This window comes from Gilbertella persicaria (genome assembly GCF_025201335.1).
Source record: "Gilbertella persicaria strain CBS 190.32 chromosome Unknown B0P05scaffold_7, whole genome shotgun sequence".
Lineage (NCBI taxonomy): Eukaryota > Fungi > Mucoromycota > Mucoromycetes > Mucorales > Choanephoraceae > Gilbertella > Gilbertella persicaria.
Window position 1 is genome coordinate 403,096 of NW_026251968.1, and position 27,673 is coordinate 430,768.

General features: G+C 37.4%; 14 protein-coding genes across 14 annotated transcripts; 9 read left to right on the plus strand and 5 right to left on the minus strand.

Annotated features, from left to right (window-relative positions):
• Window positions 1-315: 315 nt before the first annotated feature.
• Window positions 316-1,131, plus strand: B0P05DRAFT_329399 (phosphatidic acid phosphatase type 2/haloperoxidase). Its single transcript, XM_051573545.1, has 2 exons — window positions 316-477; window positions 524-1,131. Exons 1-2 carry the CDS (start codon window positions 445-447, stop codon window positions 947-949), a joined length of 459 nt encoding a protein of 152 aa, XP_051437894.1. The 5' UTR covers window positions 316-444; the 3' UTR covers window positions 950-1,131.
• A 277-nt stretch (window positions 1,132-1,408) lies between these two features.
• Window positions 1,409-2,121, plus strand: B0P05DRAFT_329413 (uncharacterized protein). The gene has a single exon (XM_051573546.1). The coding sequence runs from the start codon at window positions 1,588-1,590 to the stop codon at window positions 1,969-1,971; it is 384 nt and encodes a 127-aa protein (XP_051437895.1). The 5' UTR covers window positions 1,409-1,587; the 3' UTR covers window positions 1,972-2,121.
• Window positions 2,122-4,912: 2,791 nt separating this feature from the next.
• On the plus strand, window positions 4,913-6,514 carry B0P05DRAFT_329711 (uncharacterized protein). Its single transcript, XM_051573547.1, has 4 exons — window positions 4,913-5,094; window positions 5,148-5,250; window positions 5,289-6,011; window positions 6,062-6,514. Exons 1-4 carry the CDS (start codon window positions 5,081-5,083, stop codon window positions 6,254-6,256), a joined length of 1,035 nt encoding a protein of 344 aa, XP_051437896.1. The 5' UTR covers window positions 4,913-5,080; the 3' UTR covers window positions 6,257-6,514.
• On the minus strand, window positions 6,166-7,579 carry B0P05DRAFT_529984 (uncharacterized protein). Its single transcript, XM_051576810.1, has 3 exons — window positions 7,454-7,579; window positions 7,244-7,408; window positions 6,166-7,197 (listed from the first exon to the last, which is right to left on the minus strand). The coding sequence occupies exons 1-3, from the start codon at window positions 7,573-7,575 to the stop codon at window positions 6,243-6,245; spliced, it is 1,242 nt and encodes a 413-aa protein (XP_051437897.1). The 5' UTR covers window positions 7,576-7,579; the 3' UTR covers window positions 6,166-6,242.
• Window positions 7,436-9,461, plus strand: B0P05DRAFT_329842 (tRNA A64-2'-O-ribosylphosphate transferase). The gene is made up of 7 exons (XM_051573548.1): window positions 7,436-7,785; window positions 7,836-7,918; window positions 7,959-7,999; window positions 8,050-8,604; window positions 8,655-9,126; window positions 9,170-9,225; window positions 9,273-9,461. The coding sequence occupies exons 1-7, from the start codon at window positions 7,706-7,708 to the stop codon at window positions 9,330-9,332; spliced, it is 1,347 nt and encodes a 448-aa protein (XP_051437898.1). The 5' UTR covers window positions 7,436-7,705; the 3' UTR covers window positions 9,333-9,461.
• Window positions 9,462-9,589: 128 nt separating this feature from the next.
• Window positions 9,590-9,901, plus strand: B0P05DRAFT_584461 (uncharacterized protein; the record flags this gene model as incomplete). Its single annotated transcript, XM_051582355.1, has 1 exon — window positions 9,590-9,901. The coding sequence occupies one exon, from the start codon at window positions 9,590-9,592 to the stop codon at window positions 9,899-9,901; it is 312 nt and encodes a 103-aa protein (XP_051437899.1).
• B0P05DRAFT_529988 (SOH1-domain-containing protein) lies at window positions 9,860-10,489 on the minus strand. The gene is made up of 3 exons (XM_051576811.1): window positions 10,308-10,489; window positions 10,158-10,254; window positions 9,860-10,116 (listed from the first exon to the last, which is right to left on the minus strand). The coding sequence occupies exons 1-3, from the start codon at window positions 10,390-10,392 to the stop codon at window positions 9,930-9,932; spliced, it is 369 nt and encodes a 122-aa protein (XP_051437900.1). The 5' UTR covers window positions 10,393-10,489; the 3' UTR covers window positions 9,860-9,929.
• A 311-nt stretch (window positions 10,490-10,800) lies between these two features.
• B0P05DRAFT_464087 (uncharacterized protein) lies at window positions 10,801-11,416 on the plus strand (the record flags this gene model as incomplete). Its single annotated transcript, XM_051574198.1, has 2 exons — window positions 10,801-10,939; window positions 10,989-11,416. Coding segments are annotated over 2 exons (567 nt in total), but the record flags the coding sequence as incomplete, so codon positions are not given.
• Window positions 10,918-13,327, minus strand: B0P05DRAFT_530004 (uncharacterized protein). The gene is made up of 8 exons (XM_051576812.1): window positions 13,249-13,327; window positions 13,118-13,200; window positions 13,004-13,073; window positions 12,802-12,963; window positions 12,434-12,759; window positions 12,249-12,386; window positions 11,718-12,204; window positions 10,918-11,662 (listed from the first exon to the last, which is right to left on the minus strand). The coding sequence occupies exons 1-8, from the start codon at window positions 13,257-13,259 to the stop codon at window positions 11,413-11,415; spliced, it is 1,527 nt and encodes a 508-aa protein (XP_051437902.1). The 5' UTR covers window positions 13,260-13,327; the 3' UTR covers window positions 10,918-11,412.
• Window positions 13,328-13,538: 211 nt separating this feature from the next.
• Window positions 13,539-14,801, plus strand: B0P05DRAFT_584465 (geranylgeranyltransferase type I beta-subunit-like protein; the record flags this gene model as incomplete). Its single annotated transcript, XM_051582356.1, has 5 exons — window positions 13,539-13,633; window positions 13,676-13,880; window positions 13,926-14,210; window positions 14,251-14,581; window positions 14,665-14,801. The coding sequence occupies 5 exons, from the start codon at window positions 13,539-13,541 to the stop codon at window positions 14,799-14,801; spliced, it is 1,053 nt and encodes a 350-aa protein (XP_051437903.1).
• Window positions 14,634-17,476, minus strand: B0P05DRAFT_329885 (uncharacterized protein). Its single transcript, XM_051573549.1, has 6 exons — window positions 17,335-17,476; window positions 17,193-17,279; window positions 16,765-17,146; window positions 16,486-16,723; window positions 14,984-16,444; window positions 14,634-14,936 (listed from the first exon to the last, which is right to left on the minus strand). The coding sequence occupies exons 1-6, from the start codon at window positions 17,465-17,467 to the stop codon at window positions 14,811-14,813; spliced, it is 2,427 nt and encodes an 808-aa protein (XP_051437904.1). The 5' UTR covers window positions 17,468-17,476; the 3' UTR covers window positions 14,634-14,810.
• Window positions 17,477-17,514: 38 nt separating this feature from the next.
• B0P05DRAFT_464318 (nucleotide-diphospho-sugar transferase) lies at window positions 17,515-18,314 on the minus strand (the record flags this gene model as incomplete). Its single annotated transcript, XM_051574208.1, has 3 exons — window positions 17,515-17,850; window positions 17,910-18,080; window positions 18,126-18,314. 3 exons carry the CDS (start codon window positions 18,312-18,314, stop codon window positions 17,515-17,517), a joined length of 696 nt encoding a protein of 231 aa, XP_051437905.1.
• Window positions 18,315-18,979: 665 nt separating this feature from the next.
• Window positions 18,980-21,425, plus strand: B0P05DRAFT_530023 (uncharacterized protein). The gene is made up of 9 exons (XM_051576813.1): window positions 18,980-19,210; window positions 19,257-19,372; window positions 19,423-19,800; window positions 19,858-19,929; window positions 19,984-20,186; window positions 20,238-20,527; window positions 20,577-20,638; window positions 20,721-20,961; window positions 21,021-21,425. The coding sequence occupies exons 2-9, from the start codon at window positions 19,273-19,275 to the stop codon at window positions 21,352-21,354; spliced, it is 1,680 nt and encodes a 559-aa protein (XP_051437906.1). The 5' UTR covers window positions 18,980-19,210; window positions 19,257-19,272; the 3' UTR covers window positions 21,355-21,425.
• Window positions 21,426-22,674: 1,249 nt separating this feature from the next.
• On the plus strand, window positions 22,675-27,532 carry B0P05DRAFT_464203 (uncharacterized protein; the record flags this gene model as incomplete). Its single annotated transcript, XM_051574204.1, has 6 exons — window positions 22,675-22,885; window positions 22,977-23,011; window positions 23,061-23,467; window positions 23,510-27,221; window positions 27,281-27,393; window positions 27,442-27,532. 6 exons carry the CDS (start codon window positions 22,675-22,677, stop codon window positions 27,530-27,532), a joined length of 4,569 nt encoding a protein of 1,522 aa, XP_051437907.1.
• Between the last annotated feature and the right edge of the window lie 141 nt (window positions 27,533-27,673).

The following is a 27,673-nucleotide window of genomic DNA, read 5'->3' on the forward strand; positions in this document are numbered from 1 at the left end:
GTTTTACATTTATCAAATGATTCAGAAAACGAGCGTCTGATTATCTGTAGTGCTATTATCAAATGCACTGACCTAAGCAACTGCATAAACACATTTAAGCATAGCCTTTTGATAGTGCTAAAAAATGAGCAATCATTTTCTCTGAAGAGTTCTTTTTACAAGGAGGTCTTGAAAAAGAATTAGGCATTCCTTTACTCCCCATTTATCAACGTGGCTACCTTACATTAGCTGTCTTTTATCATCCATTCTACCTTTAAACTGCCTAAATCGGTCGAAGAATTGTTTCCTAGACTGAAGTTTTGTATAAAACATATTACTGACAACCTTGGAAAGTGAACAGGTCAACGTACACTTATTAACCTTTTTGTTTTGCATATCATACTATTTTATATATAGACTTCAATTTTGTCACATAGCCTCCCTCCTCTCTCTTTTTTTTTTTTTATGAGATCACCAATATTAAACATTTTATCATACGTAAATAAAGTTAACATACTTATCATCATCTGATTTTTTTTTCTAGACTAGGGAAATAGTGATTATTTGCACTTTTTTCACTTTACTTTATCTACAATCCATTCATGTTGTTTACTTTATTATTTGCGCCATCTTGACAACCCTGATTGCAAAGGTACTCAAGAAGATCATCAAACAACCACGGCCTCAACAAACCAAGAAAAAGACAAGCTATGGCATGCCTTCTTCTCATTCAGCTGCTATTAGTTTTTTTACGACGTACTTGCAGTGCGTTGTCATGGCAATTCCAGGCACTAAAGCGAAATTATTTATGTTGGCTTTTCATTGTTTTTCCCTAGCCGTTATTTGGTCGCGTGTAAGCCTGGGGCATCATACAAGAGCACAAGTCATTGCAGGCACATTCCTGGGCATCGTATGTGCCAGCATATCATTTATGCTTTGGCAGCATTACTTGCCTGTTCTATTGCAGTAGTTCTATCGTTTTCTAGACCTCTATTGATCAATAACAAATTACCCTTTCAATTTGTTTGTGACACTCCATAAGTCTTGTCTTTTTTTTAGAAAAAAAAACTGGTTTTGACAGAAAAATCATACAATTTTTGTATAAGCATGGTCCAAGCACATCCATCTTGAAATAGAGATATGTATTTGAAATCAAGATTTGCATCATCTTTACGGGAAAGTGACGATTTCAACCAATTTTAGAACCTAAGAAAAAGCCACTCAAAGAAGCATGAAATGAAAGGGTGTTGAATTACTAAGCAGCTGTTAAGTCACCAAACTATAAGTTACACTTGACATTTTTTTTTCATTTCTTTTCTTTTCTTCTTCCTTCATGTCATTCTCACCTTATAGCAGCAGTCTAGATCCACTTGTGTTCGGTTCTATCATTGAACCCAAAAGATCAGATATCGAATTAGAAAATAATTTAAGCCTTTGGGTAAGTCTAGTTGCTTCGTTCGTTCTTGTTGTACTCATCTGATCTAGACAAATGTTCAATTCACACATGATGATGAACTTAAGAGCATATCATCAAGTCCTAAATCAACAGCTGCTAGTCTCTCTGGTGAAGATGTCGTCAATTACTATGAACTTGCACAGAAACAAATCATGTCAACTGAACAGAAACTGATATCCAATAAGACACCTGTCATTTTACCCAAGATATCTCCTTCTATGACACTAGAAGAAATGAGCAAAACATTACTCATCGCTTCTGCTGTTTATAATAGCAGCCTAACGCCCCTTCCCTCTCCGCAGCAACAACATCAACATGAAAGTCCAAAAAAAGATCCTACTGAAGAAGAGAAAAGAAAGCGAAATACAGCTGCCAGTGCACGGTTCCGTATCAAGAAGAAACAACGTGAACAAACTATGGAGAAAACCGTAAAAGAAATGGCAGAGAAATCAACAACACTTGAAAATCGAGTCAAGGAATTAGAACTTGAAATTAAGTTTCTGCGCAATTTGTTGATTGAAAAAAACGCTTCCTAATTACTTATTTATGAACACACAAACTAAGCTATGTACACCATATGTAAATAATAAACAATTGCTTATGTAAGAATACGCTCATGTGTAATGCTTAAAAACAAAAACTGTATTCCCATACTAGCAAGAATAGCACATAAGGTTTTTTGTGAATTGATTAGTAAGCTAGCCTTAATGATCAAGTAGTAACCAAATACTCCTCTGCTTCAGCGCCCACCCCCCTTTTTTTCTTCAACAAGTTTCTGCCATTGAAACTACTTTCCTCTTATGAACGTTCCTCATTGTCAAAGCCTATATTAGAGAATGAGGTTAATTTATGCGACACATGTCTATACACCCCAAATAACTCATCTATTTTCGCATATGGCCTGTGTGGTAAAATTTGATTTTTATGCTATTAGCAGTTTCAGGAACCAGCAAGTTCTCTTTTTGGAAACCATACAAACTTCCCCTTCATTTCCCGCAACCAATCATGGTCAGAACTGTAACCTATCCATAAAAGAACAAGCCATCTGCATCATTTTATAGTAGTTTTATATCTGGCTTGAACTGCTCCGTTGTCCTGAACATGTTTTTTTCTTAGCCCATATTCTTGGAAAAAAAAACAGACGGAGTGCATGACTATGTCTAGCAAAAACAAGTGTACTCAGCATTGGTATTATACATGTTCAAATGCAGATTTTTATCCTAAACCCCTTGACAATGCGAGGAGTTCAGGGTAGCGTATATCCACTGTAAAGGAGAACTTTGTTTTATTGGCTCAGTAAACGATCAATATACATTTCATCAAAATCGTCATTTTATCCAAGGTAGAATCTCCGAAGCAATGCCACAAAAAAAACAAAAGGCCGTGTTTTTCTTTTCACATATATAAATTGGAAACGAAACCTGAAAAGAGAGAGAAAGAAAGGTAACTTGCCATAATAGTGTTATGAAAGAAGAGCAGAAAAAGACAGTGTCCGATAGGGCTCACTTATTTCAAATCAAAAAATAACCGCGTGGAATGACTCTTTTTTGGAGAACAAGGCGTGACTTTTTTAAAATCGACAATAAATAAAATATTTTTTTTATACGAGGTTTCTTTCCTTTTCGTTGAGTTAAACACACCTTTTTTTTGGGTAAAAATAAGTTATACGTGTATATAAAACTTACCTTTTTTTTTTTGTTCTTCTTTTCTTTTTCTTCTTCTTCTTTATAGACTTTTTTTTTTAGTTGTTTAATTCTTTAATACACATATAATATCAAACATGAGAGAAATCATTCACTTGCAAGCTGGTAAGAAAGCATACTTTGAGTCTCTCCCCCCTTTTTTTTTTCTAAACCTTCTCTTACTTCTTTTTTTCTTTAAATAATTATAGGTCAATGTGGTAATCAGGTAAAATATAAAAATCATACTATTAAAGAACCTATCACTCAACGTCTCTTGATTAGATTGGTCAAAAATTCTGGGAAACCATTTCACAAGAACACGGTATTGATGAGAATGGTAACTACAGGGGCGACAACGACCTCCAATTAGAACGCATCAACGTCTTTTATAATGAAGGCTCCAAAGACAAATATGTGCCAAGGTAAAGAATACCATCGTTGTGTGATGTGTCAACTCATTTTATGAAATAGAGCTGTCTTGGTCGATCTTGAACCTGCCACAATGGATGCCATCCGTAGTAGTCAATATGGCAAGATTTTTCGTCCTGATAACTTTGTCAATGCTCAATCTGGTGCTGGTAACTCTTGGGCCAAGGGTTATTACACTGAAGGTGCTGAATTAGTCGAAACTATCATGGATGTGGTTCGTAAGGAAGCTGAAAACACAGACTGTCTTCAAGGTTTCCAACTCTGTCACTCTCTTGGTGGTGGTACTGGTTCCGGTCTTGGTTCTCTTTTGCTCTCCAAGATCCGTGAAGAATACCCTGACCGTATCTTGAGTACTTACTCTGTTGTGCCTTCTCCCAAGGTCTCTGATACCGTTGTTGAACCCTACAATGCTGTCTTGTCTGTTCACCAATTGGTTGAAAACTGTGATGCTACTTTCTGTATCGATAACGAAGCTCTTTACGATATTTGTTTCCGTACACTCAAGTTAACAACCCCTGGTTATGGCGATTTGAACCAATTAGTCTCTGGCGTCATGTCCGGTGTCTCTACCAGTTTGCGTTTCCCTGGTCAACTCAACAGTGATTTGCGTAAGCTTTGTGTCAACATGGTTCCTTTCCCTCGTCTTCACTTCTTCATGGTTGGTATTGCTCCCTTGACCGCTTCCAACTCTCAACAATACCGTAACTTGAGCGTACCTGAATTGACGGCTCAAATGTTCGATGCTCGTAACATGATGGCTGCTTCTGATCCTCGCCACGGTCGTTACTTGACTGCTGCCACCATCTTCCGTGGTCGTTTGTCTACTAAGGAAGTCGAGAACCAAATGTTGGCTGTTCAACAAAAGAACTCTTCTTACTTTGTTGAATGGATTCCCAACAGTGTCAAGACTTCTCTCTGTGACATTCCCCTGTGGGTCTCAAGATGTCTGGTACTTTTATTGGTAACTCTACTGCCATTCAAGACTTGTTTAAGCGTGTCAATGAACAATTCACCGCCATGTTTAGAAGAAAGGCTTTCTTGCATTGGTACACAGGTGAAGGTATGGATGAAATGGAATTCACTGAAGCTGAATCCAACATGAACGATCTGGTCTCTGAATACCAACAATACCAAGAAGCCACCGTTGATGATGAATACGATGAGGAATACGAAGATGAACACATGGAAGAAGAAGAAGAAATCATGGAAGAATAATCGTAGTCCACACTTGTACACAATACACATATAAACATTCTTTCTCTTTCTCATATTCACCCCATATAAACACACGCAGACATCTTTTTTCCATTTATATATAAAAAAAATAAAGCACTTTTTTTATTATTATTATTATTATTATTACTCTTTTCTTCCTATAAAATGGAAACAGATGCCTCTGTGTTACTTCAGTCTGTCGTTTTACCTTCAGTGGTAAACGAAGCAGCCATGTCTCCTCCTTCAAAACCAGCTAGAAGCCATAAACAACCAATAACACTCTCTATTGGCAATACACTCAACAGTAGTGCTAACTTTTATGATATTCCAGTTGTAAATAAAAAGAGATAGATAGACATGACTTGTTATTTACTATTCATCTAGAGTGACACTTTTAACGATCTACTCGAGCGCCATGTGCCCCCTCATGAGAGACCTCAACGTGATATTGAATCAGACAAGACTATCAAAGGACCTGAAGCAATGGTGGTAAGCAACTTCATTATGGATTCTTCTCAACGTGATAGATGAACAACATGTGGCGATCCATAGCCAAGTATGCTAGACAACAGATCATGCAGTCCGATCCTACTCAAGTACAAGATATACTCAAGCTATGGCATATGCGTTTATTAGCCCTGACCAAGCTTGGCTTATGTCAATTAGCTTCGGCCGAATTTGAGAAACTCGGTGATCTGGACCGACCTGAGTTGACTGACCCTGTTACCCATGTATCCATTGTACCTTTTGAACTTCGTATGTTGTTCGCTACCTTACCGTCTCATCTGAAATACCCTGCACTTGCACTTGAACGAATTACCTTGTTGGTTGTTTACTGCAAAAAAATGCAACGACAATCCGACGATAGTGTATGGAAACAACGAGAGATTCAGACCTATCTTGTGTTGGCCACTCATTGGATTCATATCAAGGATTATTCGTCTGCTGCAAACACGATGGAACTCATCTTGACAAAGGCACCCGATCAAGTGGACGTCTTGTCAGGTCTAGGTCGACTGTATTTACAAATGGGCGATATGGAGTCTGCAAATCGTATGTTTGATCGTATGGAAGCATTGTACGGAGAACAAGATCATGTAAAAGAAGCATTAGAGACCAATAGAGCACTCGCTTATATGGCACAAGGTGAATGGAGCCAAGCAAGAGATATATTACAAAAGAACAAGGATAATTTGATGGCCATGAATAATTTAGGTGTTTGTGAAGTCTATCTTGGTCATTTAGCCAAGGTAAAAGAAAGAATTATGAAGTTTGCTTGAGATTAATGGTATTTTCATAGGCGATTGATACTCTAGAGACATTGACAGCCAATAACCCTACTTCAGCAGGTACTTGCGAAACAGCCATTACAAACATGTGTACATTATACGAATTACGCTATGAAGATGCTACAGAAAAAAAGGTTCAAGCCATGAAGCAAGTAGCCAGATGGGCTGGTGATTCATTTCAGGCAGATTGCCTTAAACTGCTTTAATAAATTGAGTGCCTCTGTCTAACCCACAAGCTTCTTCAATACGCTTCTTTAAGTGAGACCAAAATGCTTCAAATTGTGCTTTGTTGCCTCCCTCTAACCAACAGATTTGAAGAAAACTATCAGTTTCTGATGCACTAAAAGACATAACAAGAGAAAACACAAAGGGCTCTTCTAAATCGTCTAATGTCTTTTGTCGTTTGCGTTGTCTACGGGCTGCTCTTGACCATGTATTTTTAGTAGCTGTGCATTGTAGTGTCCCATCAACATCCTCTTGATAGCGAATGTCTAAATCATCTAACATAGATTTCGTCTCATTCAAGACAAACAACATAGGTTTAGGCAACTCAATCTCGAATTGATAGACAGGACGCCATGTTTCAATCTGATATGCTTTTTTAGACTTGTGTTGAAAAAAGGACCAGCCAAGTGCCCAACGAACCGTCTTGCCTTGTGTAAAACGCGTGACTATATAGTTAGTGATGCCCTGATCATTCAAGACACGGATCAAGGGCCGTATGGTTCGCTTGAGTCCAATCATACTTGTGTACCATCGCACTTTTGTCTTGAGTTCAAGGCTTTCGAGAATCATACGCTTCACAAATCCATACTCACCACCTTCTGTGATCATTTCGTCCTGGTTGCCTGTACATACAGCAGAAGGCTCAAGTTCTTTGTTGGCTAGGCCTCGTTCGATCTCTTCTTGGCTGCTGTAAAAAGGAGGGTTACACATACAAAATGCATATGATATGTCTTTTTCAAGCAAGAATATCTTATTTGGGTCTCTGTTGTGTTCAAGTTGAATTCTGTCTTGTAAACAGTTTTTCTCAACATTTTTAGTGGCATAGGACAGTGACCTGGCATTAATCTCAGTACCCAGAAAACTCCATTGGGAATGGGTTGCGCAACCTAAAAGAGGATAAATGCATGAAGCACCAACACCACTAAAGTAGGATGAGTATGCGTAGAAATAGGTCATGAATGCTATACATGTCAATGCCTTTCACAGGCTGATCTTTAGGATGAGTATCTTCAAGTAAGTCTTGAAGCCATAAAATATAATTGAGTCGATTAGGAATAGCAGGACATAGTGTGTCTAAGGGAAAATCAACCTCTAAATTAAAGTCTTTTTTCAACAGACATAAGCATAATTCTCTATCGATAAGTTAGGCATGTCTTTTATGTGTGTTTGTTGCTTACTTGACTGCAGACGCGTCCTTAAAGTCGATAAAACTTCTCCCTTGAGAATCGATTTGAACACTATCCAAATAAGAGGACATACATATCATACACAAGTGCTTACTAAGGCTTGAATGAAGCATAATCTCGAGCAAGTTGACTAAAATCAGGTTCTTTCTTGTATATACTTTTAGGGTGCATAGCAAATAAGAAGAAGAGGAAGAAAATATATGTAGTCCTACTACGTCTTTTTTTTCTTGTTTTTTTCTGATCATGGGAGACGATCTTTTGTTTGCAGAACATAATGACTTTAACTTTGAGTCAAAACTTATTCGAAATGACAGTAAAAACATGTAGGTGTTGTTCTCAATACTTGATTTATTGAATCCTTTTCTGGATCTAGTTATAATCGTCTTCGATCAATAGTCGATGATGCTAGTTTTGTTATGGAAGTAGCAGACATGATGTCAGAGTTAGCCTTGATTGGTAAGCATGATCGCAATGACATAGAGACTTATGCTTGTAGCCAACGAACGCTGTGGATCATGGTATATTGATCGCACAAAGGTAAGTATATGAAAGAAGGATAGTTTACAGAAGTCAATGTTGTTTATTAGAAAAAAGCGTATTCAGCTTACTTCAAATCAACTGACGGCCATATGCATATGTGGGACTTTAACATACGACGAAACAACCTTCACCTTATCCCCATGATCACTCAACATCATGGCTGTATCATTGTAGACTCAACTCGGAAAGGCAAGAAAATTCCAGACGCCTTATCCAAAACGATTCCCATCTGGTGTGCTACGCTTAACCGAGCCTTGGCTAAGGGCAGGCCTGATTGGGACACCCAGTTCCATTCTTTACCCTCTGCTGTGTCGAGGTCAGAACATGCTCAGATTGAGGCCAGGATAGATAGTTTTGTAGACAAATTAGTTCAGTCGAGTATTGATCTAGAGAGCTTGGAACAGCTCAAGAAACCATTACGGCCTATCTGGCTTACACCACAGTCTTATGATGCATTGTCTCCTCCAGTATTTGATCAAGAAACCCCGTTTTATCCAGTGATTTGCTTGAGTGCATCTGAGGCTGTGGCATCAGGCTATCAATCAAGGCCCGGGTATTTATATGTACAAGGTTCGGGTGACGATCAAGAAGCTTGGTCTTTGGTAAACGAAATGATACAAAAAAAAACTCGATGATTCATATGTACCTATAGGGCCTCACATCTCTTTTATTTTGGGAACATCATGCTACTATTTTAGCCAATGCATCGACATGCGAACAAGCTGTTCGAGACATAGTAGCCTTGTCTCGTCAAGAAGCAACAAAACAAGAAGCCGAATTTACGACTATTCAACCTACACTTTTAGGTATTGGCAATCATGCCAGTGGTCTATGTTGGCAAGATTTTGATGTGATCATCAATTGTTCTGAACATGAACATGCAGAAAACAAGGGTCGAGAAAACTATTTACATTTACCTGTTCCTGAAGGTAAAAAGGGCCAGATTGTGTTTGGTTCGAGTATTCAAAAGGCAATTGATTTTGTGAGAGAGCCTCTCTTGAACCAAAAGCGAATCTTGGTGCATGGTAGAACGGGCAAAGATTATGCAGTGGGTCTTTTGTTGTCCATCTTGGTGTATTTTTATGACCTTCAAGGCCAATGGGTAAGGGACACTAAGCCACGTGGTAAGTAAAGTAATAGATAGAGTGTTATTGATTATGTTTAAAGTGGACAAAAAGACAATTCAGCATCAATTAGTTCGTATTATTGCCAACTGGGATAAGGTAAGCCAAGATAACCAATACGTCCTTATTGATACAACACAATCTAGGCTTCTCCTTCAAGAACGACTTTAAAAAGAGTCAATACGTATTTTATGAGTCACTCTTGATTTGACATTCTTAAAACAACTAATAAAAATCATGACGTTGAGTCTACGTTGTGCGTGCTACTTTGATAGGAGCATATAGGATTGTCGTTAGAATCTCAATATTAGAATTCACCGTGTGTGTGAATATCACATATCAAATGATAATGATCATTCTATCACGTTATAAGTTTACTGTATAAAATAAACTTTGACCTTTCTTCTTCTTTTTCTCTTCTTTGTTGTCGTCTTCACTTCTGTCGTAGCCGCCATTTAATTACATGCTTCCATATTGGTTATCATCTTGGTACCGTCAACAACAACAACAAATACAATTACAAGAACCATTTCATGATCAACAATATGATACAGAGGAAGGAGAGTGGGTCGAAGTCATAGCACCCACTACAAAGAGACGGCAACCACAAAAAATAATAGAGGAACAAAAAGAAGAGGAAGGAGAAGAAGCATTGGTGGTTGAGAAACGGTTATCTCGGCAAGAAAGAAGAGCAAATGCTCGGTTGGAAATTCGAGAAAAGAAGAAACAAGCTCGTCAACAAGCAATGGTCTCGAGACTTGTTGCCGTTAAATAAATGTTTTTTTATTTATTTATTTATTTATTTATGCTTCGGATTCGTCTTTTAATGCACCGAGTTCTTCTACGGCTGTTGATTTAGGCGGATTACGCAAGTACTGCCAGTGGTAATATTGCATACGATGCACTTCTTGGGTATTTTCTGAAGTACTTATGTAATCACGGAATTGAGTGTGTTGTAACAGGTCCAAGAAATAAAGTGCATGTGGATAACTAAAACTATGAGTGTATATTCAACCAGGATAACAACTTACGCGACAAATTGAGCATATTCAGGCTGTTTCCAGTATTGCAAGTATTCAAGATAATGAATAAAAGTAGGGTCTTTAAAGTATTGCTGTTGTGCGAGATCTGGGTCAAGATAAGTCAAACTGGATCTTTATGTGTCTATACTTGTTACCTACTATTTAGGTACCAAGGGTTAGCAAGACATTGTACAAACTCGAGTTCTATTTGAAAACGTCTTTTTTCTTCTGTTGTATCTGTCATGAAAAAAAGGAAAAAGAAAAGAGGAATGTCCGAATCATTTTTTTTTTATTGTTGTTAGTAAACGCATCTTTAAAAAAAATGCGCGTATTTCTTTTTCTTTTCATTACATGTCAAAAAGCACAATTTCACACCTTATCAAACAGTGGCAGACAAAAATAAAGAAGCGTCAAAATAGACTTTCTCAACCACAAATAAAACAACTCGTTCAACAAAAACCTCATAGTCTAGAAGCAAAGTTAGCTACAAGTCCTTATGGTAAATAACAAAACCCACTTCTATCTACTCATATAAATTAGCTGCTATACTGGCTTCACCTTTACGGCATTGTACTTTTTATAGTCGCATGTTTCCTTCAAGTAAATAAAGAGACTGATAACTATCCAAAATCAATATTCACCTAGAATAGGACTTTTATTACGATTTGGCATAGCATGGCACCCAGAAACAAAATTACATTGGGCTTATCCCAGCATCAAAAAAGTCCATCATGGTTTTGGATATTATATCACACTCAAGAAAAAAATTGCTCTCTTACTTGAGAAAGGAGGTAAGTTCTCTGTTTATCTTTTCCTCTCCTTTATTCATCTTGAAATTAGGCTATAAAGCAACATTTCGAGGTAATGCTACCTATCGCTCAGACATGACACAACATATCGAGACAACACTCTTTCAACAAGCATGGTATGAATTCAAACAACATCCCATAGATACATATGATCTTTTAGTACCCCATTCTTCTTCTGATTGGATACCAGCACAACATAGGCATCCTATGGGCTATCAATGTATTCTCGTATTTGATTCTGTTCTATCCAACACACCGAGTTTTCATCAGGTTCAGCTCAAAGACACAATACAAAAAAATGTACCTTGTTATCATGTACATCAGTTTTGGTCTACTCAGGAGACAGATCATATCAAACAACATTTTGGTCAGTCTCCAGTTGTGTTGGGTGTGCCTAAATCCATAGAGACTGTACAATTAAGCATTGATTTATGGCGATGTCAACAATGGCTTTATTAGGTCTTACAACAGCATAAACTATCATTCACATAGCCAATGGAGTTGTGTAGACCATGTACAAATACTTGTTTCTTGAAATAAAGATTGGCTAATTCAACGACAAAGTCAATATCGCATTGTGGATCAAGGCCTAATTGAACCATGTCTTTTGGGTAGAGATGAATAGTATGGATCCTTTCTTCTTGCCTTAGACTCAATATCGACTGTAGTTTGTATAGCATACATCCCGTCAAACGATGAAATGATCTAAATATAGGTCAGAAAAAAAACACCCCTCCCCCATGAATGATTCATCAGATACCTCAATAACACATCATTTGTTTCTTCTTGTCGCTGTAATTCCTCAGATGCTCGAGCAGCCACTGCTTCAAATACTTGACTATTTTGAATTTCTGTTGCATCTTGCTCTTCATCTGGATAAGCAAGTAAATCCTGTTGTTCTTCTTCTTCTAACTGAATAGGTCGGGATGCTCTTCTTCCAGCAAACAAACGCTGCCAATCACTGTGTGTTGTGGTTGTTTGTTTATCATATACAAAATAACAGAGTCCTGTCCATAAAGAAGACATGGTACACCATACACCTGTAGAGGGTCGATAAGCCCTTTGATGAAACATGATTTGATACCGTATCAAATCAGCAGCATTGTATTCTGTAGCTACTGTTCTGGATGACATAACAGGCAATTCATCATTGTATATGCGAGCACGATGCGTACCGCACGAAGCAGGCATTTTTACCAGTATATCGTATAATTCAGTTTTCATTTGAAATATTGAATCCGGTGTACCTATAAACTATGAGTGTCTATGCAAAGATAGGATATCCACTTGCATGCAATATAACTCTTCTTTTGATACTGCTTTTCTAGTTGTGGAATATCATTTACACCCATTGCAAATTTGGCTTCTATTTGACCCACTTTCTTTTGAAACACAGGAGGTACTTGGCCCAATAAATGGATTAAATGTACTTGATAAATGATCAGTATTTTATTTTATAAAAAAGAAAGCACTTACCATACTTGCATGCAATTTCCATAGGTGGTGTATTTAACAGCATGATTCTTTTTCTTAGTAAAGCAGCTTTCCACAAAACAAATATGTGGGGTCCAAATTGACGTATTAAATCAGTAAATACGTCCATACCATCATATTCCCTGCGTTGAGGAGCTATGATCGTATGTCTCAAGTTATCATTCACACTGCGATTCATGTTAAGATCTTGAGGTGCATCATAGGTGGATAGGCGTGTGGGTTGTGTCTGAGATTGATGTTGGGTATAATATTGAATCAAATCATCATACCGACTAGGCTCTATGTCTTCTTGAGGAACCATATGCTTACTATGATACCATCAATATAGAACAGTCTTGTTGTGTATATACCTTATTTCCTGCTTTAAAAAGACTGTATGATGTAGAACAGTATCAGAGGGTTGTACAAGCACACCTATGGCTTTCATATAGGCACCTCGGTTTGCATGATCTCTAGTGGGTTTATTCTCAAACACACAAAGACCAAGTTGATGTTTTTGTCGAGTAAATAAACTATACATATGAGTTATTTATGCAAACCAACTTGACTTACATAACATCGGATTCTATTTTATGCAAGCCACTACAGATGGCTTGATATTCGATACCTTCTAAATCAATGTCTATGTATATTTAGTTTGGGCCATATCTTTACTTCTATTATTACCTGGAGGGTATTGCCATTCAACAACATTGCCTTTTGTAATGTCAAAATGAACTACAAAGACAGCAAGTATATCGTTTTCTAAACTATTAAGTCTAGTCTTTTAATTACTCATCTATGCATAGCATACATACACTTGCTCCATAGGAAAAATAATAAAAAGAGAAGGAGAAAGAACGTTTGCGGAAACCTAAATCAAGTAACACGACACATTCTACATAAAAAAAAAAAGACTAAAACAAACGAAACAACAAAGCAAAAGAAAGAAAGAGACAGAGAGTAACTAAAGTAGTATGCATATAAGCATTAGATTTATTTCATAAGAAAGAGAGAAAGAAAGAAAGAGAGGGACACTATGCCTTGGTTACTTGTATTCAACTGAAAGAACTCCGCGTCTTCCCTTCTCTTTTACTTCTAGTTACTTATGGCCAAAGCATTTGCTCGAGAAAAGCTAGTGAGATACTTCAAGTCCAATCTCACGATGCTTCCTACACCCTATACACAAACAGAAACTAATCGGTACATAAGATAGATATGTGTTATAGACTCATCAATCTTTAGGATGACACTTGGTTTCTTTTGTTTAGGTGCTCTGAGTTTATTAGGTGAACTAGATGCCAACATCACACCCGAGAACAAAAGAGATTGGATCGAATGGATCTATGCTCAGCAAGTACTGCCTACAGGACAAGATCCTGATCCTAATGAAGCCCTGTGTGGTTTCCGAGGTTCTCCTTGGTCAGGTCGATCATTTGAACCCCATGCGGTAAATACACAAGGATCCATTGTTTAGTCATTCATATGTCTATAGACAACCACATCATTTCAACATTACGACTCAAGTCATATTGCCAATACCTATACAGCCTTATTAAACCTGCTCATCTTGGGTGATGATCTCTCTCGTGTCAATAAGCAAGCTATCATCAAGACACTCACATTACTTCAGTCAGACGACGGTAGTATTGCACCTACTTTTGGAAGTCTTGAACGCGATGTTCGGTTTGCGTTTTGTGCTTGTTCTATCTCTTATATCCTTAACGATTGGTCTGGTATCAATGTAGAAAAGACAGTAGCCTGGATTCGACGATTGCAGGTACGTGAAAACTACAATAACCTTGACTCATAAGTAATAGTCTTATGAATATGGTGTAGCGCAATGCCCTCATGAAGAAGCTCATGGTGGTTCTACTTTTTGTGGTGTAGCAGCACTCAAGTTAATGGGTCAATTAGATCAAGGGATTGTGAATAAAGAAGGCATGATCAAATGGAGTCTTGAGCGCCAAATCACAGGATTTCAAGGCAGACCTAACAAATTGCCTGATGTGTGTTATTGTTTCTGGTTAGGTGCTTCTTTAGACATGTTGAATGCATTTGACTTGATCAATCAACAAGCCTTGAGAGACTTTTTATTAGACTGTCAGCCAAAGATGGGAGGATTCGGTAAAGATCCTGAATCATTTCCAGGTAAAAAAAAAAAAAAAAAAAAAAAAAAAAAAAAAAAAAAAAAAAAAAAAATCACTTTGAGAGAGACTAACATGTCAATATAGATGCGTTGCATTCTTATATGGGTGTTGCTGCTTTATCACTTATGGGTGAACCTGGTATTGAACCTATTGAACCATCACTTAATGTACCATTATCTGCATATAAACATCTTGTAGAGAATACCGTTTTCTGGAAATAAAACCATGCTTTATTGATTCAAGAGATGGAGTGAACCATGAAAAGATAAAGGACGTTTTTCTCGGACTGTCCGTGTCTGTTTAAATTCTGACAGGTGAAGCAAGTGCCGCATAGTAGGTCTACCATGAGGGCAATTCTATTATAAAATTGGATTAGCATAAGGATGCTTTCAAAGACATTTACCCAAGGTTGATCGATTTCACCCATATGGCGAACAATTTTAGTCATTTGGGGAATTGTCAGACTGTCACCAATACGAGTTGCTTTATGACATGCTCTTGAAGCAAACATGGCTCTGTTTTTACTACATTTGATTGTCTTATCGCCTGGTCGTTCATGAATCAAAAAGATAATTTCACTGAAATCCTTTTTATCAAACATGGTATTCTTGCTCACAGGCTGTGATATAACACGAATACGCTGTGTGGGTGGATGATCAGGCATGACCTGGACATCAAATCCATTTGCCTTAAAGATATCCAGATTTTCCATCACAACATGTTCTTCTGCTGCTGTCAAATCAAGGACGGGCGGACTGATCAAGCGTTGTCCTTGGATTTCAGTGGTCTTCTGAAGGGTTTCAAAGTTGTATTTTTCATCAGAAGCATGTTGGTCAATGATATACAAGTCTTGGTTATCCAAACAAGTGATCATGAAGCCCAGGTTGAACTGACCCAGGACTTGCATACGAGCAAAATCGGGCTTGCTGATGATTCGGTTTAAGGCATTTGCTGCTTTTTCGTGATCCATGGTGTTTTTTACACTGGCATGTGTTAGTGTACTAGGGGAGGGTATATGGTTGGTAGTAGGTTCAGGCAAGATAGGCTCAGGTCGCTTCAAACGATTGAGTTGGATAGGTTGTAATGTGAGTGTTCTACCGGTTGTTTTGTGTAGGCCAGAATAACTTTTGATGCCTGTCATTATCTCAACGTACTCTCGAGTATCTGTCGACGGTTCTGTTGAAGCTAAAGTAGGAGTTGCTGTGTTTACTGCTTGGATAGAAGTCACTTGTTCTTGGCTTGAGTCTTGTTGAGTGTCTTGCTTGTCTAACTTGGGCTTTTTGTTGATATAGTTCAACAAGGTGCTTGTTGAGGTCAAGGCTGTATAAGGTCGTTTATTGCTTGAGTTAGGCTGTGTTGGTCTATATGTGTTGCCTGCTGACATGGCAAATGAACTTAAACTACGTGTGCTCTTTATACTTGTTGATCTATCCATATTACTTGAAGGCGTAGTCATACTACTCGGAGGTGCAGTTATACTACTGGAAGGTGCAGTTATACTACTCGGAGGTGCAGTTATACTACTGGAAGGTGCAGTTATACTACTCGGAGGTGCAGTTATACTACTGGAAGGTGCAGTTATACTACTCGAAGGTGCAGTTATACTACTCGAAGGTGCAGTTATACTACTCGAAGGTGACATAAGTGGATTCAATTGAAATGTAGATCGACTAGGCTCCATTGTCTTTTTCAATTGCTCTAAAATGCAGTTGACAATGTTGTTCTCTTGATGAATAAAGATAGTTCTTTTGTCAGGACTGACATTGACATCATAAGCATCCGTTGGTACTTTAAGATTTGCAACAATGACTGGATATTGATTTGATATAAAGATACGATAGACTTCATTCAACGCTTTGGCGATCTCAAACAGATGTCAGTCTAAACCAAACCATGATCTCTTACCTTGGACATGGTACATGGTCTACTATTCACAAAGAAATACTGTCTATCTGAACTAGCTCTGCCCAATCCCCATTCTGGCCTTGAGATATAGCCTTCTAAACTAGATTCTTGTTCAAAAAGGCTTGATAGATCCACATGGAATGACATGATTTGGGATACTAGTTTGGCACCAAATACATTGGCTATGTTTGCACTGACTTGCTTATTTCGAGTAGTAGACATCACTTTAGTAGTGGATCTACCAAGCATAAGACATATGTAGGTAATAATCCAACTTACTTTTTAGCTATTGATTGATGACTGACTGAAATACGAACTTGGGTGGAAATAATAGAATAAGCTTGAAGCATGGTCAATGCTTTTCCATATTCTCGCTTTATGTTTCGTTTGAATTCAGATAGACGTACAGGCAAGGAATGAAACAAGTTGTTTAACTGAATAGTAGTGCCTACTGTTCTTGAAATAGGTGTCTTGGAGCACAAGTTGCCATTTTGATCATATTCTAATTTCATGCCCATAGGAGCTTGTTCTTTTGTGGCTGTCATGACAGTCAATTGAGCAAGAGAACATAAAGAACTCAATGCTTCTCCACGAAAACCAAAGGTATATACTTTCTCCAAATCTTCAAAGCTGTTTAGTTTAGAAGTATAGTGTTTAAGGGCTAAATAATACAATTAAAAATCTAAAAGTAAGATAGAATGATATACCCAATGTTTCATAATTCACTGGATCAATGCCTGATCCATCATCAATGACTTCAAGGCCTTCTATACCATTCTCTTTAAAAATTATATCTAGAATTATACGCGTATCAATATCTATATCTATATCTATGTTCTATCCACTTGCCTACAGAAGTAGCACCAGCATCAATGCTGTTCTCTACTAATTCTTTAACAGCTGTAGCCAAGTCAAGCACAACTTGTCCTGAGCAAATCTTATGGATCGATAGTTTGTCAATCGCATGGATAGTAGTAGCCATAAAAAAAAAATAAAAATAAAAAAAAAGAACAGCAGTCATTTTCTATTTTATTTGACAGACCAAAATCCAAATACATAATTCATTCGAATGAGTAATAAGTCAAGAGCCATGTTAATTGAATCCTTCATCAAATTAACTTTGGAACCGTCTATTTCATGCCAGGTGACTTGAACTTCAGCAATAGGCATATTTTGTATTTGAGCAATCATAAGACACTCAATATCGAATATCCATCTTTCGACATGCATATTGGGGAAAATGATTTGTGCTGATTTACGTGTAAATAATTTAAATCCACATTGTGTATCTTCTATGCCTCGAATACCAAGTACAAATACGAGTGTATGAAAACTACGCATTAAAAAGTTTCTAATAAAGGATCTCTGCATAGAAAAAAAAAAAAGAGAGTGATCAGTATATTATCTAACACGACTTGTGCTACCTTCACTACTGCCTCTGTTGTCACTAAATGAGATCTTGATCCAATAGCAATACCATAACCATTCTTCTCAATCTTTTTGATTTCTTTTAATAGTTGACCAAGATCAGAGAATTGAGTAGCGCCATCTGCATCTACCATTAAACATAATTCACCTCGAGCAGCCAACATGCCCTAAAAATATAATTAATTTAATTTGCTTGGCAATGGACATCTTACCTGAGTTACAGCACCGCCTTTACCTCTATTTTTATCTAATGCCAAAATACGAATATCCACTTGTTCATATTGTTTAGCGAATTCTAGTGCCACTTGGATAGTATTATCATGACTGCCATCATCGACAATGATGATTTCAAATGTTAAATCCTTTTGTGACAAGAGATAATCTACTGTTTCTTCCAACATTTTAGGTAAACGTTGACTTTCATCAAATGCAGGCACGATACAAGACAGTCTAAGGCTTGGTTTATCAAACAGACTCGGTAATAGTTTTTTCTGGTTATGAGCGTCTCGGTAGTATTTCTCATTTTCTGTTCTCTCTCTGGGCTTGGGTGAGCAAAATAACAAGAAGCCAATAAACTATATCGAAATCAACAAAAATACAAATGTGTCTTATGATATTTACCGAGGCAATAGCTGTTGTCAAGAGGATCGAGAGGATCTGTAACATATAGATGAAAGTTAAAAAAAGAAAGAGAAAAAGGACTTATTTAATTTTGTACGCGTTTGTTTCTAAAAATACTCTGCAAGATGGGCATTATATTCATTCAGCCAATCGATTCAGGGCACACGATAGATATACACGAGTTTGTTAGAGCATATACACTCAGAAGCCATTTTTTCTTATTTAAAGAAGTGTTAATTCTTAAGAACAATATATAGCAACCTGAATTCATCTATTTTTATCAGCCTATAAAACTAAGTTTTAAGAAAAAGTATACACATGTGCATAAAGAACTGTTAAAGATGACCATTGTACTACCCATATTGAATTTCCTTTCTTTTCACATGAAAACACTCTTTCATCATTCTGTTTAAATAAATAAAAAAGAAAGTTTTTATTTTCTTTATTTTATTTTTTTTTTATTTTTTTATTTTTATCAACATGCCTTTAGATGCTTATGAAGGAATGAAAGTCTTTTATAGACTTATTACCTATGTCTTTTTTCGAGAAATCAAAGTGAGGTATAACATCTCCCTCTTTATTCTTTTTCTTTCATTGATTGCATAAACCATAGTGGCGTTCATCATGTTCCCTTGGATGATCCTTGTATTTTTATTGTTGCACCTCATGCTAACCAGTAAGTTTTGTTTGAAAAGAGTAACATAGGTTCTAATAAATAAAAGGTTTGTGGATCCTGGTATGGTCATGATCTCGAGCCCACGTCGTTTCTGTCCTCTCATGGCTGAGTCTTCCTTCAAAAAGAAGATCATTGGCGATGGTGCTCGAGCACTTAACGCAAGTAAGCATAAACGTCATGCTTATAACCTTATTGTTGACATGTCTTTCTAGTTCCCGTCATTCGTCCTCAAGACCTTGCTACAAAAGGCACGGGTACACTTTCATTCAATATAGAAACACCTTTTATGCTTGAAGGAAAAGAAACAGCATTTAAGGAACAAGTGGCTGTTCGAGACATCATTGTTTTATCAAAAACAGTCTCATTTGAAGTCATGGAAGTCATTTCGGATACAAAGTTAAAACTCAAAAAGGAATTGACGCCTGAAGCAAAACAATTGATCACAAACTCGGGTGTTTTTAAAATTATTCCCCATGTTGACCAAGGTGTTTTGTATGAGAAGGTGCACCAAAGACTAAACCAAAAAGATTGCATTGTGATCTTTCCTGAAGGTGGTAGTCATGATCGTTCTGAAATGTTGCCCTTGAAAGGTAAGACAAAATGTGTACACACATGCACCATTCAACATACTCAATTGTTGTTCATAGCGGGTTATGCTATTATGGCATTAGGTGCTATGGCAGAAAACAAAGATTTAAATATCAAAATTGTTCCTATTGGTAAGAAAAGAAAAAAGAAAGAGGAAAAGCAGGTATCAACCATGATTGAAACAGGTCTCAACTACTTTCATCCTCATCGCTTCAGATCCCGAGCAGTTGTCTCGTACGGTGCACCCATCTCTATTAGTCCAGAACTTGTAGATGACTACAAGAAGGGAGGTGAAGCAAAGCGTAATGCGATTGCCAGTTTGTTAGAAGCAGGCTATGATGGTCTTAAGAGTGTGACAGTGAATGCACCTAATTATGATACGTTGATGGTAGAAAATCACTCGCTTACTTTTCTTCTCGTACTAAGCTATTTGTGCTAGATCATTGCCACTGCACGCCGATTATACAAACCTGCAGCTGAACACAAACTCAGTATTGAACAAGTGGTTGAACTCAATCGTCGCTTTTTGCTCGGCTACAAGTACTTTGAGAAAGATCCTCGATTAGTCGAGTTAGCACATCGTATCAAGGCTTATAACAACACGTTGAAGTATTTTGGCTTGCGTGATCATCAAGTGCCTAGAACACAATACACCGCCTATTCTGCTGCCCCTATTTTGCTTTCTCGTGTTTTGAAACTCATCTTTTTGGCTATTTTTGGTTTCCCTTCGTGAGTACAATTAACATGGTGGTGATAGACTGACAGCATACCCTATTAGACTTTTGATCAACTCACCTATCATTATCCTTGCACTTGCTATTAGTCAAAAGAAGCAAGAAGGTAAATAGAAGCACTCATGCGTGTGATATATATATATATATATATATATATATATATAGACTAACGATGTCCATCCATGTAGAGGCATTAGCAGGTTCTTCTGTCAAGATTGCAGGAAGAGACGTACTGGCTACCTGGAAAATCTTGGTAGCGCTTGTTGGTATACCAACACTCTATGGTTTTTATTCAGCATCGCTCTTTTTCTATCTTTATTTCCATGGATTTGCTCATCCTTTTAAGCTCTCGCTTTTGGTTTGGGTCATACTACCATTCATTCAATACGTATGCGGCTTATTGTTGGAAAACAGTATTGATATCTACAGGTAAAAAAGAAAAAAGAAGAACAAGAGGGAAACGATACTGAGCTATGTTCTATATGTAGATCCCTTAAACCATTATTCATGTCACTCAGCAACCCTGATGGCGCAGCAGAACTTCGTAGAATGCGTGAAACTTTATCAGACACAATTACAAAATTTGTAGATGAGAATGGATCCACTGCTCTCAGTGATTTTGATAGACACAAGTTTGATGATTTGGAACCTCATCAAAAGATTGAATCTAGAAGTATTTTGAGTGGTCTCGAGATTAAGCCTTCTATCATGAAGCGTTGGTTTGACGATCGACAACTATTTAACTTCAATAGCAACTCTTCTAACTCTTCTGCTGTTTCTTCAGATGTAGAAGAAAACTCAGATATTGATAGCTTGACCTAACAAAAAATTAAACAAAAACAAAATGCATTTCAATAAAGTATGGCTATGTAGGCCCTCTATCTTGATATGAATGACGTTTTAATCGAGTGGAAGTCTCTTTAAAGAGTGGAAGGTGAATCTGATCTAAAATTGTACTTTTTAGTTTGGCTTATGAAAAGAGTTGTTAAGCCATAGAGTAAATTCTAATACTCTATCGAATAACTCCCATTGCTATTTGCTCTTAAAGCTTTTTTTGAGCTTTGGTATCTAACTTTTGTAGCTATAAAAAACGTTTTTCATTTTCCAAATTAGATTGATGCTGTTAGGCAAACATGAACTACCAAGATAACCTGCATTATTGTCAAAAAGTCTACTCTTTATACTAGTTGAATTTATAGCATAGTTTAAAAGAGGATATGTTTGCTATAGCTCAGCTTAACACAAAAGATTTAAAGGACAACTTCTTTAAAGCAAAAGTATCCAATGAAGAAAGTCTTCCAAAAAGAAAAGGCAATGAGGATGATAATAATTGGTTTTAGTCATTATTATGTTTCCATTGAGTAATTTTGACCAAAAGCAAGATAAGAAAAGGATCTCTGGATTCAAAGAATTTTTGGGCTTGTGTAATTATTGTTTCTTCCAAAAGGCTCTCTATTTAGGCAAGATATTGTCTCACAAAATTTCAAATATCCTATTTTCAGTCGCTGTGAGTACTACCATACTATAGATATGCAAGAAGCGATTATGGCTTACTCCTTAAAATTGTCCTTTCTGCAAGGATTCAACATAAACAGACAAAGATCATGTACAACAAAGGTGTGCCATTTGAACTCCGTTGACTCAGTAAAGAAAGTACCTTATTTAAAATAACGATTCTGAGAAATGCTTTTTTTTTTAGAGGTATTTAATTCTTTTTTTCTTTCTTTTTCCTCTCTCTTTCTCTTTTTTTTTTTTTCTTCAAGTTTGAAAAGAAAGCCTTTTGTTTCTTTTCTTTGCTTGTTTTATTCTTACAACTTTATCAACTTTTTTTCTTTCGTAATTATTTCGGTACCTTTTTTTTTCTAAACATTAAAAACTTTTTTTATTACATACAAATTCAAACGATATACATAAACATACCTGAGAAAAACAGAACAACACAGCTTTATCACAAAAAGTAAGCAAGCTCATCTTCCTTTGAGATCTAACCTTTTCTATATTTAGACAATTATGAGTGGTGGAAACATCAAGGTCGTTGTGCGTTGTCGACCTCTAAATTCAAGAGGTAAAAATTATTCATGTTGAGAACCAGAACTAAGACTAGAAACAGAACTCGCACGCGGAGCAACTTGTTTGATTCGAATGGAGGGAAACCAGACCATTATCACCAAACCACCAGATCATAAAGGCAATCGAGATATGGAAGATGTAAAAGCATTTACGTTCGATAAATCTTATTGGTCAGCAGACAAAAACGATCCCAGTTATGCAGATCAGAACAGAGTGTACAATGATTTAGGTGAAGAACTTTTGGATCATGCTTTTGATGGCTATAATTGTTGCATTTTTGCATGTAAATACCTCTTTTCTTTTGTAATAAACATTCCCCCTCTCTGTTTATTCTTTATTCACTATTGTTTCTTTTTGTATATAAAACACATTAGATGGTCAAACTGGTTCAGGAAAATCCTATTCAATGGTAAGTAACTCATGTACTTTTTTATTCTCATTAACAACACAAAACATAGATGGGCTATGGTGAAGACAAAGGTATCATTCCTCGAACTTGCTCAGAACTGTTCAACCGCATCTCAATCAACAAAGAACCCAACTTGACATACCGAGTGGAAGTCTCTTATATCGAAATCTACAATGAAAAAGTACGTGATTTGCTCAACCCCAAAAACAAGGGCAATTTAAAGGTGCGTGAACATCCCTCATTAGGTCCTTATGTAGAAGATCTTTCTCGCTTGGTCGTGACATCTTTTGACGATATCAATCATTTGATGGACGAAGGCAACAAGGCTCGTACGGTTGCTGCTACTAACATGAACGAGACCTCTTCTCGATCACACGCTGTCTTTACCTTGTTCCTAACTCAAACACGTATGGATGAAATCACAATGCTGGAGACAGAGAAAGTAGCTCGTATTAGGTAAGGCATGGAATGTTTGCACATTAACTCATGCCACTGTAGTTTGGTTGATTTAGCTGGTAGTGAAAGAGCAAATAGTACGGGTGCGACTGGTGCAAGGCTTAAAGAAGGTGCGAATATCAATAGATCATTGACTACACTGGGTAAAGTGATTTCGGGCCTTGCTGACCAGTCAATTGCTGAATCCAACAAGAAGGGCAAGAAACAAAAAGAAATCTTTATTCCCTATCGTGACTCTGTCTTGACTTGGCTCTTGAAGGATTCTTTGGGTGGTAATTCCAAGACGGCCATGATTGCTGCTATTTCACCTGCTGATTATGATGAAACACTCAGTACACTTAGATATGCTGATCAGGCCAAGAAGATCCAGAACAAGGCTGTCATTAATGAAGATCCTAATGCTAAAATGATCCGTGAACTCAAAGAAGAATTGTCTACTTTGAGAGACCGTTTGCGTGTTTATGCGCCCGAAGTTGTGCAAGAATTAGCAGCCTCGAGTTCTTATCGCCAAGAGAGTTCTAGTGATAAGCCTGGATCCAATACACCTACACCTACAAAATCAACCATCAGTAATGCTAATCAAGTACTTGTGTTTGCAGATAGTAAAGGCAACAAAAAGAAAATGACAAAGCAGGAAGTGGTAGATCAGCTCCAGAGTTCAGAAAAACTATTGGCTAATTTGCGAGAAACATGGGAAGAAAAATTGAAACGAACAGAAGAAATCCATCTGGAACGTGAAAAGACATTAAAAGATCTGGGTATAGCCATGGACAAGAAAACAATGGGTATTTATATGCCTAAGACAATCCCTTTTATTGTCAACTTGAACGAGGATCCCTTAATGTCGGAATGCCTTATGTATCAAATCAAGACAGGAAAAACGCGGGTAGGTCGACAAGAAGGTCAAAGTCAATGCGAAATTCGACTTTCTGGTGCCAATATCTACGATGAGCACTGTTGGTTTGAACATGGCCCTGATAATACAGTCACTATCCATCCAAATCACAAAGATGCTCTCACTATGGTCAATGGCATTCGTATTACTGAACCTCGTCAATTAAAGAATGGCTATCGCATCATTCTTGGTCACCATCATATCTTTCGATTCAACCATCCTGAAGAAGTCAGAAGAGAACGCAATGATTTACTAAGAGCCACCACAGGTAGTGCATGTACTGATCGATCATCAAATGCTGGCCTTGGTTCTTCAGAAGACGATATTACACCTGCAGACTTGAATCCCAACGGCTCTCCTGAGCTTGGGGATTGGAATTTTGCCCGTTTAGAAGCCATGCGAAACCATTACTCTTCTGAAACAAACTTTAGTGGTTTAAAAGATGAAGAAATTGAAAAACTTTATGATGATATTGGTCGTATTCGTAATTCAAGAAGAACACGAACTGACAGTCGAGCTGATTACGATGATGAAGAGTCTGCCTCAGGTAGCTACAGACGACTTTCTATTGCCAACACAATGGTTGATGATGGTAGTGTTTGTACTGATGCCACAGTTGTAGTCAACCATCATCTAAATAACGAAAAGATACAAGACAAGATCAAAGACGTCAAAGAAAAGCATCAAAAAGAACTGAATCTTCAACGTAGTTTTTATGAAGCTAAATTGCACCGCATGTCTTCCATGTATTCTTCTTCTGCCTATAGCAACCATCAAGGCGATGATGGTATTACCATCTATACAGACCATCAAAAGAAATTGATTCAAAAAGTATTTCAGCGCTGGAAAGGTATCCATCACGTTACTATGGCCGAAGTTGTCTTAACACACGCTGCACTGCTTAAAGAAGCCAATGTTATTTCTCGCGAACTTGAAAAAGATGCCACTTATCAATTCACAGTGATTGAACAAGAATTTGCTCATCTCAGATCGCATTGGGAAGAGACGTCTGGCCTGCATCGATTTGATCAAGACGATGATACAAAAGATGCTGCATTGATTGACAGCCCAAAACCGTGCATAGGCATTAAAGTCATTGATCGAAAGAACCAGGCCGTCTATATCTGGTCTCTCGAGAAACTCAAGACTCGCTTACACAAGATGCGCAATTTACGACAACTTGCTGATAAACCGAAGTATCGCAAGCACTTCAATTTGGAAGATCCTTTTTACGAAATCCCTTATCCCAAGTACTCGTTTATTGGTAGTGCAGCTATTTCTGTTCGGAATCTTGCTTGTCATCAACAAGCGTACGAAAGTTGTGTTGAAATTTTATGTCGAATGACAGGTCAAGTCAAAGGCAAATTACGTGTTCTCGTATCACCTATTGCTCGCTCAGGCACACATGCACCTTACTTGACAGCTGAACCTCTTGATTTGGATGAAAGTAAAAACACAAAGACAGCAGTACAAGACACGATTCAAGTGGGTCAACAGTTACTTTTTGAAATCAGACTGTTGGAAATCACTAGCTTAAATGAAAATGAATTCACACAGGTTCATGTTCAGTATCGTTTGTCTGCTTTTGGTGGTATTTCTGCTCATGCAACAGCCGAAAAATTGTTTGCCACAAATCCTGTGAGTGGATTTGGCTCTAATGGTATCATCTCACTTGATTATATCCAAACACTCTCAATCTCTGTTACTGAAGCAACAAAGAACATCTTGTTGAACAAGATGATTGCCTTTGAAGTCTATGGTATAGCACAGCCCCGCGCTTTATCAGCTTATGAACGATGGGATGATCAACGTGAAAAACCTCATTTGACTGAGATGTTGGCAGAACCTAGCTCAAGAAATTCATTGTCGCCTGAGCTCCAACAACACATTACTACTAAAAACAGTCGCCCTGACGATGAACTTTTGGCTTCCGAGCGCCATGATGTTCTTGCTTGGGTTCAGATTTGTGAATTAATGCCAAATGGTGAATATATGCCTGTTCAAGTGGTATCCCAAAATGCATCAGACAGAGGAACTTTCAATTTAAGACAAGGCCTTCAACGTCGTGTTCGCTTCACTTTGTCACATACTTCAGGTCGTCAATTGACATGGACAAAAATATCCAAAGCCACTATTGGTCACGTCAGATTATTGGACGCTAAAGGTCGTGTTGTTAGCTCACCAGCACACGAAGATGTTGCTATTCGTCTCTTGTCACAACAAAAAGTTCAGTACAACAACGATGGTACAAGCTTTTTAACAGCCCAGGGTGCTTGGGATTCATCTCAACATGATTGTTTATTCTTGAATCGATTGACAGCTTCTCAAACACGCATTCTTTTGAATCTCAAATGGGAAATTGAGGTAGACAAGTGCTCCAAGCCCATTCAATGCAGTATGGATATTGCTATTCGTATTCAAGGACGAGATGCTTCTAGCTTTGGACTTCGGAAATTATTAAGATCGCACAAGTATCTCAACAAATGCAGTGGTTTATTCTTGATTCGTCTTAGACCACCCATGACACGACGTGTGAGTCAATTATGGAGATTGAACACTGCTTCTAAATTCGTGCCTGGAGAAGAGACTTTAGGATCATGGAGGCCTCGAGGTGTATCTTTGATCAATGATTTTCGACACATTCAAGATCGCATTTCAAGAAAAGAACATGTGGCTGCTACACAACAGACATTAATGTTACATGCAGCAAGATCTCAAACAAGTCAAGGATCTATCAATAATACTACTGAAAGTGCATTACTAAACAACAATCATGAATTTACGCTTGATTCAAAGCAAGCCGACTTGATCCGAAAAGTACTTTTATTATGGAATACTCGATGGGGACCTGAAAAAGAGGTAAGTTGCTGTCAAGAAATTCGGTCTTTTAAAGCTAATCATACGTTTTTTTTTTTTAGATTGTGCTTTGTCAGGATCCGCCTATTCCTGGTATGCAGGATTCTGAGCAAATTTTAAAAGAAGCTTGGAATTCATGCAAGTTGATATCTGAAGTGAAGCTTATTACTGAATTGTAAGTTTTTTTTTTCTTTACTTTATGCAAATGCTAATATTGAAATAGCGACAATGCGACAAAGAAAGGCTATTTGACTTATCAAGAGAACGCCTTGGATGATAAATGGGTCAAACGCTGGTTTGTTTTGCGGAGGTAGATAATATATACTAAGAAATGAAGATGACTAACTAGTATTACTCAAAAGACCGTATGTTTATATTTACACCAATCAGTCCGAAACCGAGGAACAAGGTGTTATCAATATATCCAACGTTAGAGTTGATTACAACAAGGCATT

Excerpts from the sequence above, each read along its gene's own strand:
- B0P05DRAFT_329885 (XM_051573549.1), bottom strand. The coding sequence starts at position 17,467 with ATGGCTACTACTATCCATGCGATTGACAAACTATCGATCCATAAGATT. Across the intron at positions 16,724-16,764 it reads CATCAATCAATAGCTAAAAA|ATCCACTACTAAAGTGATGT; the intron begins GTAAGTTGGATT and ends TATGCTTGGTAG. Across the intron at positions 14,937-14,983 it reads GTGAAATCGATCAACCTTGG|AATTGCCCTCATGGTAGACC; the intron begins GTAAATGTCTTT and ends ATTTTATAATAG.
- B0P05DRAFT_530023 (XM_051576813.1), top strand. The coding sequence starts at position 19,273 with ATGGTCATGATCTCGAGCCCACGTCGTTTCTGTCCTCTCATGGCTGAG. Across the intron at positions 19,373-19,422 it reads TGCTCGAGCACTTAACGCAA|TTCCCGTCATTCGTCCTCAA; the intron begins GTAAGCATAAAC and ends ATGTCTTTCTAG. Across the intron at positions 19,930-19,983 it reads TATCAAAATTGTTCCTATTG|GTCTCAACTACTTTCATCCT; the intron begins GTAAGAAAAGAA and ends TGATTGAAACAG.
- B0P05DRAFT_529984 (XM_051576810.1), bottom strand. The coding sequence starts at position 7,575 with ATGCTTCATTCAAGCCTTAGTAAGCACTTGTGTATGATATGTATGTCC. Across the intron at positions 7,409-7,453 it reads AAGGACGCGTCTGCAGTCAA|AGAATTATGCTTATGTCTGT; the intron begins GTAAGCAACAAA and ends ACTTATCGATAG. Across the intron at positions 7,198-7,243 it reads CCTGTGAAAGGCATTGACAT|TGGTGTTGGTGCTTCATGCA; the intron begins GTATAGCATTCA and ends ATCCTACTTTAG.
- B0P05DRAFT_530004 (XM_051576812.1), bottom strand. Across the intron at positions 12,964-13,003 it reads AAAATAGAATCCGATGTTAT|TTTATTTACTCGACAAAAAC; the intron begins GTAAGTCAAGTT and ends TCATATGTATAG. Across the intron at positions 11,663-11,717 it reads ACAAATGATGTGTTATTGAG|ATCATTTCATCGTTTGACGG; the intron begins GTATCTGATGAA and ends ACCTATATTTAG.
- B0P05DRAFT_329399 (XM_051573545.1), top strand. The coding sequence starts at position 445 with ATGAGATCACCAATATTAAACATTTTATCATAC. Across the intron at positions 478-523 it reads TATTAAACATTTTATCATAC|ACTAGGGAAATAGTGATTAT; the intron begins GTAAATAAAGTT and ends TTTTTTTTCTAG.
- B0P05DRAFT_329711 (XM_051573547.1), top strand. Across the intron at positions 5,251-5,288 it reads AAGGACCTGAAGCAATGGTG|ATGAACAACATGTGGCGATC; the intron begins GTAAGCAACTTC and ends TCAACGTGATAG. Across the intron at positions 6,012-6,061 it reads ATCTTGGTCATTTAGCCAAG|GCGATTGATACTCTAGAGAC; the intron begins GTAAAAGAAAGA and ends GTATTTTCATAG.
- B0P05DRAFT_329842 (XM_051573548.1), top strand. The coding sequence starts at position 7,706 with ATGGGAGACGATCTTTTGTTTGCAGAACATAATGACTTTAACTTTGAG. Across the intron at positions 7,786-7,835 it reads CGAAATGACAGTAAAAACAT|TTATAATCGTCTTCGATCAA; the intron begins GTAGGTGTTGTT and ends TTCTGGATCTAG. Across the intron at positions 8,605-8,654 it reads ATCAAGAAGCTTGGTCTTTG|GGCCTCACATCTCTTTTATT; the intron begins GTAAACGAAATG and ends ATGTACCTATAG.
- B0P05DRAFT_529988 (XM_051576811.1), bottom strand. The coding sequence starts at position 10,392 with ATGACAGATACAACAGAAGAAAAAAGACGTTTTCAAATAGAACTCGAG. Across the intron at positions 10,255-10,307 it reads TAACCCTTGGTACCTAAATA|ATCTCGCACAACAGCAATAC; the intron begins GTAGGTAACAAG and ends ATCTTGACCCAG. Across the intron at positions 10,117-10,157 it reads GAATATGCTCAATTTGTCGC|TTATCCACATGCACTTTATT; the intron begins GTAAGTTGTTAT and ends TCATAGTTTTAG.
- B0P05DRAFT_329413 (XM_051573546.1), top strand. The coding sequence starts at position 1,588 with ATGTCAACTGAACAGAAACTGATATCCAATAAGACACCTGTCATTTTA.